At 40.7% G+C, this 19003-nt stretch overlaps 1 gene segment (V, D, J or C); it reads left to right on the forward strand.

Moving 5' to 3' along the window:
• The window catches only part of LOC103161202, a 359419-nt gene that overhangs the window by 10617 nt on the left and 329799 nt on the right, over positions 1 to 19003 (forward strand). Inside the window, 1 exon segment of the C gene segment in view lies at positions 9793 to 9810. Coding sequence covers positions 9793 to 9810 — 18 coding nt within the window.

Here is a 19003-nt window from a genome sequence, read left to right on the forward strand (position 1 = left end):
CTGACTGTCTGATGCTGTCAAGCTGACAACCAGTAATATTTCAGAGATCTGAGAAGGGTATATTTTATCCGAATCTACTAAAAAGGACAGAAGCCAGTCAGAAGCAAGTCCATATACAGTTAGCCAAACCCAAGTTTCTCCATTACCGTTGGAGGCAGCTGTCTCAAAGAACAACAATCTTCGCCAGGCCTATCTGTGAGAGGTTTTATTTTCTCTCTGTGGAAGAGGGACATGGAAAAGACTGACCTTGTTTTGTCTAGGCAAAGGGGTACAATCAATTTTCCAGCGTCCAGCAGCTTTGTCCACAGTCTCGGCCAGGTTCTGGCAGGCGGCAGGTTTCATATCTGAGCATCTGCTCATTGGTCCAGGTGCAGGAACTGAGGTGCCTGTAATCTTCGGGTCATTGTCAGGATCTGGCAGTCTGTCTGACATTATAAACTTTAAAGATAACAATTTAAATGCCATATTCTGAAGATCTCTGAAGCATTAGAGGTCTGTTTGTCTGTTTTAATTACTTGCCTTAAGCACACATTAAGTATACAGGTGGCTAGGTAAGGTCTTATTTCTGTAAATAATTTTTAGTCTGACTGTAACTGGTTTTAACTTAGATGTTTGAAACAGCACAGCTGAACTTAAAACTGCATAGAGCTACCTTATATTCCTTAAACAGTAGCTTAACTTCTTTCTTAGGCAGGGTTTTTCTGTGACTTTGGAGCCTGTCCTGGAATTCGATCTGCCGGACCAGACAGGCCTTGAACTCATAAAGATCCATCTGCCTCTTACTCCCGAGTGGTGGGATTAAAGGCATGTATCCCCAATGTTCTAAACTTAAGGCGTGTGCTACCAACATCCTGAGCTTAAAGGTGTGTGTTATCAACATCCTAAATTTATTTTTAAAATATAAACTGTAATACCTTATAATAGATCAGCATCTTTCATAAAACAAAAACTTTACATTGTCAGGCTTTGCTCAAAAATAATTTTAAATTGAAGCTCTTTAAGTACAAACATTAATAAAAACAAACATAAAAAAACTGGTTTTAAAAAGAAATTTAAATTCCCTTAAGGTCTTTCTGTAATATATAGAAGCATTAACATTGTAAATCTCAATTGAAAAACTTGTTTCTAAGATGGTACCTCTAATTTCCATGCGGTCATCTTTAGTCAAGATGGCGGTTTAAGTATTCCTTTTTTAATTTTAGCAAAATGGCGACCAGTCAAGTCATATGAACATTTTAAAACAAATATATATAAAACCGAATTAGCTTAATATGGTTAAAATTTTAGACATGAGAAACCATAGCACAGTTTACATTTTTCTCTGACTTATAATAACCTTTTTTCTGATTTTTAACAACTTTCCTCTGACCTTCTATAACTTGCTTTAACCCTCTGTAACTTTCTGTGACCTCCAACAACTTGCTTTAACCCTCTGTAACTTTCTGTGACCTCCAACAACTTGCTTTAACCCTCTGTAACTTTTGCCGCTTGCTTTAACTCTTTATCCTATCTTTTAGTTCATTTCTCTGACTCTCTTAGACATTCTTAGACAAGTTTCCTTTTTCCTTTTCCTCTTTATTATTTAAGTCTCCTACATTTTTTTTTCATTTCTCAGTTAACATCAAAATTTTATCAAAGTCCTTTTTACAGTTCTTAATAACTTTAAGGCCGTTTAGATGTCCGGATCAGGCCAGATAAGTTTATACGCTCGAGCTGAGGAACAAAGAGTAATTCATTTGCGTTTATGCACATCAATTATAAAACAAAGGCCAAACAACACAGAACACAGAACAGGTTTTCGCAGCGCAGTTTTCAAAGTACAAATCCCTCACATTGAGGGCTTCCCAAGTTCAAAATACAAATCCCTCACACAGAGGGCTTCAAACGCTACCAGGACGTCTCCTGGAGCCGCGGTCGGGAGTTCGAACCCGTCAGTCCCTCCTCGGATCCGCCTACAAATGTACACAGCTGTATACTACAAACGCAAGCGCAATTCACAAGACAGACTCAGACCAGACAAGACAAAACAGCGGATCCGCACAACACTTACCTCCCAGACGTGGGTCGGTGGTCCCTGGGCGGGTCTCGATCACGGACGAGCCCCCAAATGAAAGACCCCGAAGGGATACTTTCGTAGAGGGAGACCCACACACCCAGGAATCAGCGAGGCCATGAACTGGATGTAAAAAACAAGAGGCTTTATTGGAGACGCGGGTACCCGGGGCGACTTAGCTTTTCTGAGGCCAAGCGCCCCGCGCCAAGGGAAAGGCGTCCTTATATAGGGAAAAAGGCGCAAGCTAGGAGCAGGGATTCTATTTGATGGTTCAAATGAGGCACAGAGCCATTCCAGATCAGCATATTCTCAAGGTCTGGTGTCTGGTACAACAGACTTGATTCCTCCCTCCGCGCCCAGGTGGCTGACCTTGGGGGCGGAGACCTTGGGACGGAGTGTTTCTCAACGGGGGGGGGGGGGCGTGGGGGCGAGGGGTGCTCGGCCCCAGCCCCGGCGCGGTGCCAGGGCAGCCCCGCCTGGGTGAACCGGCTTGGGAGGGAAAACGGCAGCCGGGGGAAGTGGAGGCCGGCGGGGGCAGGATGAAGGTGAAGCAGGGCAGCTCTGCGGCAGCTAGCAGCTGCCGGACAATTATCGCCCCGCGCTGCACTCTCCAGCCCATCCCGGCTGCTCCAGAGAGAACACCCAGCATCAGCATAGGCGGGGGGGGGGGACAGAGAGGCAGCGGGCCTTTCATTCTCATGCAAAGGGGGAGAGAATTTTGTCTCTAGTGATTAATGTTTACTCTTGGAGAAATCTAAGGTTTCACGATCAGCTCAAGAGCCAAAGCTGCCTCAATTCACTCACTGTCTGTACTGTTCTATCTCCTCAGGGGAAGTAACAGGTTTTCTTACTGTCCTGCACTTACATCACTCAAAAACTCACTCCTAACAGTTGGCACTGCTTGTCCCTTATTCTCATGTCCTTCTCCTCTCAGGTTCCTACTCTGCTGGCACAGCTGTCAGAAGTGAGGTCATTGTGGGTGTCCATGACTCTGCCTCATTCCCTGTTCCTGGACTATTCTCATTAACCCCTGATGTCATCAATATGCTTACATTTCTCCAAGATATTTGAGGTTAAAATCATTTTCCTAACAGCAATATCAATTCCTAATATTGTCATGAACTTCTGTGACTCTGTCAGGCTAGTCACGAGGTATGTTGGGCAGGCAACATCCTGTTCTTGAGATGCTTGAATTGAGGGTCACACCTGAAACATCAAAGGCTTTAGGGAATAAATCAGATTTTTAACAACATCCCTTCTGGCTCACTCAGAGGAAAGTCTTGAGGAGGATCTTTTCCCTATATAAAAGCCATTTTCATTATGAGCTGTGAGAAAGTGAAAGTAGAGGCAGCCAGCCACAGCTTGCTTCAGGGAATCAAGAAGAGCAGGTAGCCCATAACTTCTGGGGTCATTCCCAGAATTATGCAGTAAGCTGTTTATCAGCCTTGCTGAAAATGAGTTAAATTCTATATAGCGTTGCCACAAGGAGAAAATGATCTTGCTTTTCTCAGTCCTTGTCTCCTGAAGAAGTCAGGTGACCCTCGTCAAAATTTGTCTATCTATCTATCTATGTATCTATCTATGTATCTATCTATGTATCTATCTATGTATCTATCTATGTATCTATGTGTCTATGTATCTATCTATCTATCTATCTATCTATCTATCTATCTATCTATCTATCTATCTATCTACCTATCTATCTATTATGAACTTATGTCATTCTCTGTGATACCATGAAGCACCTGGAGAGCTTTGAATATTTGTGGGAAATCATTTGTTCTAGTGTGAGAAAATATAAGAAGTTTGTTAGGACATGACAGCTGAGAAGCTCCTAAGGGGAAATTTTATGTCAGAAGAGGAGAACACGAATTCTGATATTGAAACACATCCCCATTCTTCATAGTTCAGAATTTCCTAGCTTCGGAAACACCCCCATACTGGTCCTAGAATCCCTTTTGGTCATCAGCGCCCCCTCCTGGTCCTGAGTGTCTCTGCAGGGAGGTTTCTGTGCAGGCTCACACTGGAGTTTCTCACTGTGTGTCTCGCACAAAAATACATGGCTGTGTCCTCAGTTTGCAGATTGTTCAGTTTTAGGAAAACTTGGCTCTTGGAGGTGTCCCTGGTGATGCTGATTCGGGATTGGAGAGCTGAATTGTACTCTGTGTTTGTACCAGCCCATATTGTTCCCAGCCACTCCAGACCCTTTCCTGGAGGCTGGCGGACCCAGTGTACATCTCAGTCAGTTAGAGAGAACCCAGAGACAGTGCAGGTGAGAGACAGGGTCTGTGAGGGCTGCAGCAGGCCAGGTCCTGATTCCTTCAGCTGCACCTGGGACAGGACACCTGGGGATAAACAAAATCACTACTAGTCATACATCCCATAATGATATACCTGGGTCTCTGTGCTGAAAGCCTGGACACTTACTGCTTGGCAAGGTCTCTAGGCAGAGTAGCAGCACCAGGACAGCCATGCTCTGCTGAAGGCTCCAGTGAGAAGGAGATGGGGCTGCTCAGCTAGGCCTGGGCTTTCAGCCTGAGCCCAAGGCTGCTTTGCATTGGGGGAGCATTCTGAGAGGATAAAGGAGGCACAGGGCAAGGTTTCCACTCTTCCCTCAGCTGACTGTGATTTGCCTTTTGCTTCTTAGGGGAACAGATTATGGAAACTCAGGAATGTTTTCCTGGTTCTGTCTGGATTTCCTTTCCTTGATGAACAGGAAATAACATGAGTTACACTGAGCGGGGCTGGGATGAAAAACACTGAGTTCACATTAATGCTGTGCAGGCAAAAGCGAGTACCACATCCTCAGTGCACTTTGTATCCCTGTGATTTCCAGCGGGGGGGGTGTTGAAATTTAGTCATATCATTAACTGTGCGCTATTAATAATGTGAACTCCAGATTAAGGAACTACTAGAAATATTTTCTCTTAGTGATGGCTGAGTTATTTATATTCTTATGACTCACCTAAAAATTCCAACTTTTACAGAAGAAATACATAATCATTTATTACATGTGGTATAAATGTTTGTCTGCTTGTCTGTCTCTCTCTATGTACTTTTATATATGTCCTTGTCCCTTTGCCATTTGAAGCACATTATAAAAGCAGGTCCCTAAATAGGATTGTTGCACTGGTGAGGGAAGAGCTGGTTGGTGATCTGTTCCTAACTCTTCCAAATGAGCAGAAGTGGCAGGCAGGCAGGTTCATGGATTATGTTACCTGAAGTAATGAAAAGACAGTGGACCCCGAGTGATTTCAAGAAGTGACAAGGAGTGCAGGCTTGAACAATGGGAACTGTTTGCTTTGTGTCAAAGATCACCACAGAGAACAAGGGATGTGGGATATCCCCCATGCCTTGGCGATGTACACCAGCAGGTAATGGAAGAGAGTAAGGACCCAGAGAACGTCCACCTCTTCTTTCACACTGGACACCCCTCATTTTGTGTCTCTTATTCCTCTGTTCACACTCTGTGCTTTGAGAGGCAGCGGTGGAAGTGGGAACCTCACCAGGTTATTGGCAGAAAATCAACTAGATAGACAAACTCTAGCTAGAGCAATGGGGCATTGAAAGGAAGTCCAGTGGATTCAAATTGAAAAGAAAGAAGTCAAAACTGTACTATGATATGGTAGTCAACATTAAGTGACCCCAAAAATTCCACCAGTGAAATCTTACAGCTGATAAACACCATTAGTAATGTGGTTGGATGCAAGATTAACCAAAAAAAGCCTTCAGTATCCATCCTATATAGATTATCAAAGACCTGAGAAAGAAATCAGAGAAACATCACTCTTCACAATAGCCACAAATAGCATAAAATATCTTGGGGTAACTCTAACCAAACAAGTGAAAGACCTAGATGATAAGAATATTAGGTCCTCAAATTGGAGCCCCAGGACAGGGAGAGGAAGGAGAGCCTGCATCCAATTGCTGTTCAAAGCAGAAACAGACACCCACAGCTAAGCACTGAACCATACTACTGGAATTCTGTTGTGGGGAAGGAGCAGGGATGAGCAAAGGAGCCAAGACTGGGCTGGAGAGGCCTGCAGAAACAGTGGACCTGAGCTACTGATAGCATGGAGACCCTTCACATAAAGCTGGGGAAAAAGCATTGGACCAAACCAAACCCTCTTAATGTAGGTACCAGCTAGGAGTCCAAGATAGTTTATGGAACCTCTAACAGCAGAGCCAGTCTTTATCCCTATAGCACAAATGGACTTTGGGAGCCCATTCCCTATGGAGGGATACTATTGCAGCCCAGATACAGCAAGGAGGGTCTAGATCCTCCCCCAAATGATATGACAGACTTTGAAGGTCCTTGGTGAAGGCCTTCACTATACCTGGGCAGGAGTCAGGGAGGGGGTTGGGGAGATTGGGGGAGTTGGGGGAAAAATCGGAGGATGGGAAAGGGAGGGAATGGGGGTATGGATATGTTAATATGAGTAGTAATTAAAGAATTTAAAATAAAAATAAAAACAACAAACGAGGCAATGGGAGAACATGAGGGATTTACTGTATTTTTTGCTTTGTTATTTTGTTATTTGTTATTTTGTCAAGTTTGACACAGGCTAGGACCATCTGGGAAGAGGGAACCTTGCAAAAAAAGAATGTTAGGTCCTCAAAAAAAGAAACTGGGAATAGGTCAGAAAATGGAAAGATCTCCCATGCTCATGGGTTAGTAGGATTATCATAGTAAAAATGGCAATCTTACCAAAAGTAACCTACAGTTTCAATGCAATCCCCATCAAAATCCCAACGCAATCTTCACAGACCTTGAAAGAATAATACTCAACTCCATATGGAAAAACGGACAAACAAACAGAGTAACCGAAACAATCCTGTACAATAAAGGAACTTCTGGAGGCATCACCATCCCTGACTTCAAGTTGTAATACAGAGCTATATTAATAAAAATAATTTGGTTTTGGTGGAACAACAGACAGACAGAACAATGGGATCAAACTGAAGACCCTGATACCAATCCATACATCTATGAAAACCTGATTTTTGACAAAGAAGCCAAAATTGTACAACCAAAAAAGAAAGCATCTTCAACAGATGTTGCTGCAAAACTGGATGTGGACATGTAGGATAATGCAAATATATATATATATATATATATATATATATATATATATATATATCCATGCACAAAACTCAAGTCCAAGTGGGTCAAAGACCTCAACAGAAATCCAATTACACTGAAGCTGATAGAAAAGAAATTGGGAAGTGCCCGCAAATGAATTTACATAAGAGACTACTTCCTGAATATAACACCAGTAGCACAGACAATGAGATCAACAATAAATGGGACCTCCTGAAACTGAAAATGTTCTGTAAGAAAAGGACATAGTATATAAGACAAGATGGCAGCCCAAAGAATGGGAAAAGATCTTCACCAACCCCACATCCAACAGAAGGCTGATCTCCAAAATACACAAAGAGCTCAAGAAACTAGACAAGTAATCCCATGAAAAGGTGGTACATATTTAAGCCAAGAATTCTCAACAGGAGAATCTGAAATGGACATGATATACTTAAAGAATTGTAGGAATTTTGAATATTATAAATGCTGTATAAAGGTAGAAAATGAGACAACTTATTTGAAAAAAGGAAATTTTGTTTAGCCAGTATACAAGTATTTTATTCAATAAATTTTATAACCTAATAAAGATTAAATAATTTATTATGGATACATACAGGCTTATATAATTATAAAATACAGTTTAAAATATGAGGGACCAGTTAGTAAATACAGTGTCTAATTAAAAATTGTAAAAGTTATGTTTATTATTAATATATTATTTTTGACATAATTTTAGCTTCTACTAAAGGACAGTTATAAGTTTCAAGAATATTATAAACAGGTTCTAATGAGACATACGAAAATTCTTTTTTATAACAATGGTACTTTAAGGAACTTTTGTTAAATATGTTCTATCATATATTCTAAATTATGAATATGTTAAATTATACTTGCCTTATTTCTTTGCAAAATCAGTGGATTTAAAAGGAATGGACACTGTTTTAATAACTCCTTTAATAATAGTGTACATTCTTTTGAATATTAACCAAGAAAAAATATAACTTTTTATTTTTATAATTGTAATTCAAACAATTTTAAATTACAAACAAGCTTCTTTTACATTTTAAAGATAAGCAGATATACAATGGCTACTATGAATTGTTAAAAAAAATGTGATTTAAAACCAATTTAATTGTAAAGATTATTGGGCCCACGTGCGTATGTCAATCATGAATTTATTTCTGATGCAATTTACACCTAAGTGTGACAGCCTAGTTATATTGTGGAGACACACAGTACCAATTAGCCTAGTTATATTGTGGAGACACACAGTACCAAATTAAGCTGTATTATATTCCCGAAGGACAGTCTCCTACAGTCTTTGCAATTTAGCTCAATATGGTTTCTGAAACACCGGCTTTTACACATGAAAGTACACGGAGTAGATCTAAGTAATGAAGGATGGTAAATTCAGCACCTCTCTCCACAAGTAGGAGCCATTACATTGGCTCATGTTCGCTTTCAAAGACACATCATTGGCCAAGGTCTAATTCTGATCAGGGAAGTTCAGTCTTCTCATCACCTAGGACTGGAAGAGAGGAATGTCACAAGGATTAACTTCACAAATGGCACCATATCAGAAATTTAATATATCATGTCTTAGCAACTATGTAAGTGGGGCATGGCACAATTCTTAAAGAATACAAAATTAAATGAAAGTTTGATCTTGATGATTGTGAAAGTTGTAAACTATTTGCATAACACACTCAAAGGGAACAATCTTGAAAGTTAATCTGCTCAAACATCAACAGCAAAATAGAATCTAAGGCCTGTATGGGTTGTAGAAAAATGTTTACGATACTCCCTAAGCACAAAGTTTGGTAAAACATGGGTAGCAAAACCACATTTGGATCATTTATGTCATTAGGCCTCACTGCATGTAGTGTTGTCTCTGTCCCAGGTGTCATGGCTGAGGTGTGGCAACTGGGAAATGAAGAGGAGAAATAAAAAGAAATAAATAGCAGAGGACACAAGGGATTTATATGTTGTTTGTAGTGTTAATGCAATTAATACTAATTTCATAGCCACATCAATAACATGAAATGAACAATGTTCAAGATCATAAATCCCTTCATCATTTTACTTAAAATCAGCTGTGAAAATGAATTATAATTGGGAATCCCCAAAACACAAAAAAGAATCTTTATTCTAGATAGAAAGATAGGATTTGATTTAGAACTCAGATTGCCTGAAAGGATCTGAAAACTCTTTCTGTTGCTGTGATAGGAGAAATGCCATTTAAAGACAGGAAACTTTCTTTCAGTTTTCAGCTTCAGGGTGAATCGGTTCACGGGATGGAGAATTCATGGTGGTGGCAGCTGGACGCAGCTGTGCACACCTCCACCACAGTGAGGAAGCAGAGACAAAGACATGGTTACTTAGCGCATTTTCTCCTTTCCTTGCAGGAACCAAGCCCAGGGGATGTGTTAGTCACCTTTATGGTGTACCTTCTCAAGTCAATAAATGGTTAAGTTGATCTCTCACTGAGATATCCAGAGGCTTTTATTCTAGGTAATTCAAAGTCCTATTGAGTGGGAAATCAACATTATTTAATCACATATATCACAGAAATGATTCCTAAAAGTTTTATGAAAGCACAAAATCCCTCAAACAGCCAAGGCCTTCTTATAAAAAGAGAAAAGCATAAGGTAATGAGGTGAATAACGGATACGAAATCCTTAAGGTTAGGATAACTTTTAATAGATAAACGCCAGCCAACAGCAAGCCAGAGCGTGCCAAAGCAGCAAAGCGAGAGAGCTCCCATGTGCCTTGTCTGTCCCTTTAAATCTCTCCCAGGTCACCCTGACATCCCCGTGACCACACCCTGATAGGAGTGGTCGGGTAGCCAGACCTTAAGAGGCGTGGTTATGGTGTCTGGATACAATAAGGTGTTATATTACTGGGATTAAAATAGGTTCTGAAGTTGTAAATGTCAAAAAAATGTGGTTTTGGTATAGTTAGACCCATAGAGTAGCAGCAAAGAGTTCATGCTCTACCATCAAGCACATATACCACAATGGGGTTTGGGTCATGGAATAAGAATGTTTCTTTTAGAAAAGACATAAATGACACACCAAGAACATAAAATATGTGCACCTGGTATAAACGAGTAGAGATCTGTGTGCTATTGATATTGTTATCAGCATAAACTAGAATGGTACCTCTGAATGATGTCTGCCTTTACCTAGGAAAATGTCATCTAGGCTCCTTCAAGTTCTCGGAAATAGAAATATCCTCCTTTACTGTTCCAAACACTGTATTTCATCGGGAACATGCAACACAATGATTTATTCATCCATTTGCCTGCTGAAGGACTCAAGTGGTATTCTGGCTATTATGTATCAAGCCCGGTAGTGCAGGGAAATAGATTATTCCTATCATTGAGTAGCATCCATGAGGTTGGTGTCCAGTTAATAATTATATCCCTGTTAAGAGATTAGATTTATATTAATCACCCAAGGGAGCAGCCTTGTTTTACTCCACATGAAAACCTCATTTGCAACACATTCTCTGAGATTTGTGTCCATGGTCTACCCCACTAAAATGCACAGAGACAGGGACACTTGGGTCTGAGGGAAGGAACCCTCCTCGGGTGGAAACTCCTCCTTCTCCCCACTTTCAGACTTGGGTTTCTTCATCTGACTTGGCTCTTGAATGAAATCAGAAGTGATTGTCTTTTAAGGTCAGTTCTCTCATCCATTCTGCAGACTTTTCTCTGTCAAGAGAGGCAATTCTGGACCTGGAGTGGAAGGTAATCCTGGGAGCAAGCACAGCACTAACTTGCAGCCTAAATCTGAGCTGGGTTGATTCAAGCCATGAATAGAAGGGCTAGAATTGTGGTAGACAGACATGCTGTGAAGTGTCATCTGGTGTGAGAGCAGAAGCATCTGGGCCCCTCTCCTTGTGTGTTATTATTGCATTTAGAACTATAGGATAAAAGAAATTCCTGTGGAAAAGCCGAAAAAAGTCATCCCTGGAGATATATGAGTTGAAGCATTAAGTGAAAGGTAAGTTACAAGTTTCCTGATAAGATAAGAGGAGATTGTTTTTACATTTTTTTGGTAAATATGAGGCATTCAACCATTTGCATTCTGTTATCTCCATTTGGGACGTTTGTGAACTACAGAAGTACTAACAGCATTGAATTATACTGTGCTAAAAGGTAGCTCCTAGGAAAACTTGGGGTATTCATTCTCGTTAGTCCCTGATCATATTTGTATCTAGAGGACTTATACCTTTGTTACAGGTCCTCTGTCTTAGTCAGTAATCTACTTTCTGTGAACTGATACTATGACCACAGCAATACTTGTAAAATGCAGATTGCTTAGAGCTGTAGAAGTTTAGTCCATTATCATCACAATGGGGAGAAAAGCTGTGTGCAGACAGACATAGAGCTAGAGAAATAGCTAAGATTCTATATCCATATCTGACAGCAACAGGAAGAGAGAGACTCTGGGCCTGGATTGGGATTTTGAAACCTTAAAGCCCATCCTCAGTGACACACTTCTTCCAGCAAGGTCACACTTTGTGCACCAACGTTACATCTCCTAGTCCTTCTCAAGTAGAGTCATTTCCTGATGAGTAAGAATTCAAATATATGATCCAATGGGGACCACTCTTATTCAAACCAAAGCAGCTTGTTTGCATAATTATTCATAGTAGATAAAGCTGATGCCATTCTCATTCTAAATTACTCATCCATAAACTCTTCTCACACTATTTTTGAAACATATTGAAAAATGAACCTTCAGCTTCCGTGGTGTCTAAAATGCACCCGGCATAATTGCTGACTGTGCTAATCTTGCTTCACTTGTAACCACATAGGTTGGTCCTCAAGCTGACACTGTTAAGATAACAGCAAATCAGTTCACATTCAGGTGACATTCATTCAGTGCTATTCATTGAGCTGCATTTATTTGTCATTATCTCAGGAATCTAATGATCTAACCAACTTTGTCTCAAAATCCTTCTCATACACAATTGGAGTTACTGTAATACATTGGGTGATGGATAAAACACTGTCTGGCCAATAGATACAGGAAGATAGGCAGGACTATGAGATGAGGAGAATCTTGGGAAAGGTAGGCAGAGAAGCCCTACGAGAAACAGCATGTAGACCACAAGGAGTAACAGCTCTGGGCATACTCTTGTAAGCCAAGACTACGTGGAAATACATAGATTCATAGAAATGGGTTAATGATTAAGAGAGAGCTAGCCAATAAGAAGCCCTAGCCATTGCCTGACAGTTTTATAATTAATATATCATCTGTGTGCTTACTTGGGGCAGAGAAGAGCAGCAGGACAAAGTGGGACAAGAAATAGTTTTCAAGAAGGCTCAGTTCCAGACTAGCAGGTTCTCCTTTCTTATTTTCAGGTAGGCAAATTGTTGCTATGTTAACACAGAGCCTATTTCTTCTCTGAATGATGCTCCTGTAACTCATACATCAGACACAACCAACACTTTTTACAGTGAGTGGCTGCAGAGAATGTCATAGGAGTGTTCTTGGGAGCCAAGTTAAGCAACGAAACCACCAAAAAAAAAATCACAAAACTCTGAAAAATATGTGATGAAATTTTCTATGTGAATGGCTGGTGACTGTTGAAACATGGGTGGTAGGTGATGTTAACACGGGTTTGTACACCAGTGACCAGGACCTTTACCAACTGAGTGTGCACATGAATACCTGACAATGAATCGTTACTTGAGATGGAAACCAGTTTTTACAAAGATTTAAATATGGGCACTGTCAAGAATGATAATCAACTATATCCTATTTTTTGTCAGTATTGCCTTATGAGCCAGCCTGACACCCCCACAGGCTCTGTATCCTGGTCTATAACTGTAGAAGAACACATCTCCTTTACCAGAGGTCAGGCTATATCTAGAGACCCCAGGCCAGGAGAACAGAGAGGAAAGAAAAACCAAGGAACAAAACAACCATTGAAGAAAGGCAAATACATTATGAGCCTAAAACAGTGGATAAGTCACTTTCATGCTTATGAAAGATAAATTTAATTGGGTGGATTTTTCCTTACTTGTAAATTTTCCTAAATTTTATTGTTTCTTTCTGCAAGCCGATACTCATTCTTGAACAGATTGGAATTTCAATGCATAGGACTGCCGGCTCTGACCAAGTAGGCAAACAAGAACCCAGTAGTATGTTATGCGATTCTTAGGAACCCCAAGTCAAACTGTCAGAAACTCAGGGAGTCATGCAAGCTGCCTTTTGCGAGCATCGGTATGCTCCAGGCCATCTCATACCCTGAATCCCTTCATAGCACTGTGGGAATACGGTTAGCTCTGGGCAGAGCTTGCCTTCAATGGCCTTGATGCTAGAAATAGTGATGATGTCCACCTTCCACAGAGACATGGCCTTGTCTACCTTTCAGGGTTTGATATTGTCAAGAGCATCTCTTTCTTTCCTAGAACAAGCCATGAATCTACTATCCATATGCAAAGAAGTAGCTGATTGGAGAATAAGTGTACACCTCTCACCTGTGGCAGCTGTGTGTGTGTGTGTGTGTGTGTGTGTGTGTGTGTGTGTGTGTGTGTGTGTGTGTGGTTTCAAATATATACTGCAGTCATAACCTCTCCAAGACCCCATGGATGATATTCGAGACACTCTCTTTCTAGAGCCCTTACCAGGCACAGGAGAAACCCCATCAGTCTCATCTTACAGACCAAGTCCTGCCTTCCTCAGAGGACTCAGCCTCCTCTGGGCAGAGACCTGTGACCTCCCACAGGAAACAGTAAGATTTAAACTAGAGCCTGAAGGTCAATTTGCATGTAGAGTGTTCTTTTCAAATACTCAGAGAGGGACTGAGGTCAGGCTGCATTTGGTCCTCCTGTACACAGTGAGGTATGTCTCCTCTTGTCTTCCAATTAATCCTGAGTTTTGGGCATATAAAAATCAGTCCTGGATGTGTGACCCTTCCTTGTTCTTATTATTTTACCCTAGGAAGTCCCTTCTTCATCAGGGATGGGGAAAGACACTATATCCTAACTTTACCTATATTAATTTTCCCATTAAACTAGCGTCTACCATAATCCTCACTGCATTTGTTTAAAAAAAACCTTAATCATTAACATTCTATTTAAACTAACACTATTATTGTATAAAATCATTGCTTCAGGCATTTAAAAAGCACAGGTTAAGAGGAAATCATCTTCATAATAATCCACAGGTTGAAAACATCCAGCAGAATGGCATGTTTCCTATAAAGCAGAGCTGTGGGGTTCTTTCCCCAGCCCATTGGTAGTGTGGTTTATACTTCCTGAGCAAACATATATCTGTGGATATTCAGGGAGATGATTTTTTCTTAATTGTACAATTTTGGCAACTAGAAATAATACAAGGATAGTTTTCATAGCTCAGACTATGAAAATAATTGTATTCCCAGCTAAAAAGATAGCTTACATGACAATCAATGACAGAGGCTTTGATCTGACTAAAGGACTTACTTCATGATATCCAATTTTACCTGGAAAGATGGTGTGTATTTTTCTCTGTCTTGCTATTTTATGCAAAGTTATACTCATTTATAAATATCAGTTCTTAAATAATCAAGAAATGGAAGATGAATGCTAACTCAGATGAAGAAGTATGCCCAAGACAAGTAGGAAATGAAGTGACCAAACATGTTAGCTAATTCCTGACTCAACCTTGGGCTAAAATTGGGGTCACTCTAACCCTTAGGTATAGTATTTAAGAAACCTTAATTCACCTGCCATTATTTTGCTTCAGTAACCACAGGCATTTTGCTCCCCTCCCTGATGACATAGTGATATCATGGTAACACAGCTAGGCGAAATTTTTGGAAATTGTTCATTGCCTGTCATTGTTGTCAACAGCCATGTCAACGGTGTAAATAGAAATTTCTCAAAACACCCTGTTTATGGATTCAGTTCTGCCCGTAGACTTGCTGTCATAAAAGTGAACGCCCACACACAGGCCTGTGTTGTTTAATAAAATATCAAATCCATAAAGAGCTCATCCTAGGTTACTTCTCTTGGGGGAGAACAGCCCAACTACAAAAACAGGAAATATACAATATCATGGAGACCACACTATTCACTACCAAATGAAAAATTGGTCAAGATAGAAATTATAAAGGAAATAAGAGTCTTTTTATAATGGATTGAAAATAGACACACAACACATGTATGGGACACCAGGAAGGCTGATCTAAGAAGCAATTCATAACACTGAGTGTCTACACAGAAATTTTGCAGGAATTGCATTTTAGCATATTAATGGCTTACCTGTAAAGGATTAGATGACAAGAAATAACCAAATTCAGGGCTGACATCAGCAAAATGCAACACACACCCACCAAAACACAACAATATAAAGAACCAGTAAAAGGAAGTGTTGGTTCTTGGATGAAATAAGATTTGTGAATCCTTAAGCCAGTTAACTAAAGGATGGAGTGGTGAGGTCCAAATCAGTAAAATTAAAGATGAAAAGTGGGACATTATAACTGATACTGAGGAGACACAGAGAACCATAAGAATAAAAAATCTCTAATCTAACAAACTGAAAAACTTAAAAGAAATGGATAAATGTCTTGGCATATCCCCCTTACCAAAGTTAAATCATGATTAGTTAAGCAACATAAACAGAGCATAACACCTAGTGAAATAGAGGCAATAATTAAAGCCAACACACAGACCACATCAAAGAAGTATCAGGACCAGGTGGATTCAGTACAGAGTTTGACCTGATCTTCAAAGAATTGTTTTCAATGTTTGTCAAAAGATTCTGCAAAATAGCAACTGAAAATAAAATCACTGCCTAATATTTGTATTAGTTCCCAATTAACCTGACACAGAAAGCTGATACATTGGAAGATAAAATGAAAATTACAGACCAATTTCTTTTATGTACATAGCTGCACATATTATTAATAAGCCCTTGCAATTCTAACCCAATGTACATCAAGAACATCATCCACCATGACAAAGTCGGCCTATTGAGACTCAGGGATAATTCAACATATAAAAATCAATAAACTGTAATCAACCTCCTATACAGACTATAAGGCAAATCACATGATCATCTCAACATATAAAAATCAATAAACTGTAATCAGCCTCCTATACAGACTATAAGGCAAATCACATGATCATCTCATCAGAGGAAAAAAGGTCTTTGACAAAATCCAACACCCAATTATGGAAACACACATGCACACACTCATGCACACACATGCACACAATCATGCACACACAAATGCACACACGCTCATCCACCCACATGCACACACACATACACACACTCATGCAAACAGACATGTACACACACTTACACACTCATGCACATACATTAACACACACTCATGCACACACACTCATGCACTCACTCATGTACCAACATGAACACTCACATAGACACACACAGGTGCACACTTATATTCATGTGTGTAGATTCACAAATATTGAACTAATGAAATTATATGCTTGATATAATATATTACAATTATAATTATATGTCCATCTCTTGGATGATAAGATGCTAATCTGAAGCTTACAGGGTCTGTGGGAAATTCTGTGTTTTTCTCACGAGTAAAGAAATAGTAAGTTTAATAGCATATTAAACAGTAGACAGTAGAGGGGCCTCTAGAGGATTTCCTTGGCTGGGAGAGGAAACCACAGGGGCTGACATAAAAACACATGTTCATCAAGATTGTTCAGAGTTCCCTAGCTTCTGAAGCAACCCCATACCAGTCATGGAAGTCTCTGTTGGACCTCAGCACCCCCTGCTGGTCCTGAGGGTCTCTGCAGTGAGGATTTTGTGCAGGCTCACACAGGATTTTCTTCACTGTGCCTCCAGCACAAAAATACATGGCTGTGTCCACACAATGACTGAAGGAAGTGAAACTCAGGTAGCTAGCATGACACTGGCGTATTGGGAATGGAGATGAACCTGAAGATGTGCAGGGGACTAGATAGCTGATTGATGGGGGGGGTGGGGAAACATGTAAAGATGAGGGAACAGGAGGAGGTGGAAATTCACTACGTGGAACTCTGAGCCAGACGAGGTAACTGGAGAGTCCCTTGAAGGTAGACAGCAGCGATATAGAGACCCGTGAAAGCAGGGGCTGTGAGAACAGTCACAGAAACCATGGTTAAGTGGCTGTTCAGTTTCTGGATATCCCTTAGGGGATTGTGCTAGGATTCAAAGGTGTAACATTATTTGTCTCCAAACTATATGGGACACCTGGAGGGTCCCTGGTTATCTCCATGTGAAATCTGGGAACTCCTGAATGAAGAGGCACCAGCAAAAGAACCCAAGTGGATAGCTGGACAGTGGATGGATGTTTCAGGATTAACTTTTGTTGAAGGATGTTGTGTAGATACAGGGGTCATACCTGGGCCTCCCACAACCATGGGGCTGTTGGAAGGTCCCTGGCATGTAGAGGTTGCAATGCTTTTGGCAAGATTGCCATTTTTAAAATGTTGATCCTACCTATGCAAGAACATGTGACATCCTTCCATTTTCTGGTATCTTCTTTAATTTCTTTCTTTAGAGACTCCAGATTCTTATGGTACAGGTCTTTCACTTTTTTGGTTAATGTTACCCTAAGGTTGTTTGTGACAATTGTAAAGGGTGATGTTTCTCTGATTTGTTTCTCTACGAATTTATCATTGTTACAGATTTTTTGAGTTAATCTTGTATCCTGCCACTTTCCTTAAGGTGTTTATCAGATGTAGGAGTTCCCTGGTAAAGTTTTTCAGGTCACTTATGTAGACTATCATATCATCTGTCAATAGTGAAAATATGACTTCTTCCTTTCCAAATTGTATCCCCTTGATCTCCTTTTGTTGTCTTATTGCTCTAGCTAGAATTTCAAGGACAATATTGAAGAGGTATGGAGAGAGTGGACAGCCATGTCTTGTCCCTGATTTTAGAGGAATTGCATTCAGTTTCTCTCCATTTAATTAGATGTTGTCTGTTGGCTTGCTGTATATTGCTTTTATTGTGTTAAGGTATGTTCCTGTTATCCCTGATCTCTCCAAGAACTTTATCATAAAGGGGTGTTGGATCAAATAGTCCAAAATTTCCCAGCTTCTGTCTTAAGTGACTCCAGTGGTCCATGGAGTGTTTGCTTGTCCTCAGCTCCCCCTGCTGGTCCTGAGCGTTTCTGTAGTGAGATTTTTGTACAGTCTCACATTGGAGTTCCCTCACTGTGTATCTGGCACAGTAATAGGTAGCTGTGTCCTCAGTTTGTAGATTGTTCAGTTTTAAGAAAACCTGGCTCTTGGAGGTGTCCCTGCTGATGGTGATTCTGGATTTGAGAATGGAACTATAATATATGCCTCCACCACTCCATGTTCCTCCCATCCACTCCAGACCCTTTCCTGGAGCCTGGCGGAACCAGTGTACTCCATAGCCAGTCAATAAGAACCCGGTGACAGTGCAGGTGAGAGACAGGGTCTCTGAGGGCTGCACCAGGCCTGGTCCTGACTCCTCTAACTTCAACTGGGACAGGACACCTGGGGACAAACAACATCACCATCAGTCATACATCCCACAATGACATGCCTGGGTCCCTCTCCTGAAACCCTGGACACTTACAGCTTGGAAAGGTCACCAGGCAGAGGAGCAGCACCAGGACAGCCATGCTCTGCTGGAGGCTCCAGTGAGAAGGAAATGAGGCTGCTCAGCTAGGCCTTGGCTTTCAGCCTGAGCCTGAGGCTGCTTTGCATTGGGGGAGGATCCTGAGAGGATAAAAGGAGTCTCAGGGCAAGGTTTACAATCCTCCCTTCAGTTGTCTGATGTTTGCCTTCTGATTGTTAGAATAGTAACAAACAAAAACCAGGAACATTTTTCTGGTACTTGTCTGGATTTCTAAATCCATGTAAA

This window comes from Cricetulus griseus, chromosome 5 (assembly GCF_003668045.3).
Source record: "Cricetulus griseus strain 17A/GY chromosome 5, alternate assembly CriGri-PICRH-1.0, whole genome shotgun sequence".
NCBI classification, from domain to species: Eukaryota; Metazoa; Chordata; class Mammalia; order Rodentia; family Cricetidae; genus Cricetulus; species Cricetulus griseus.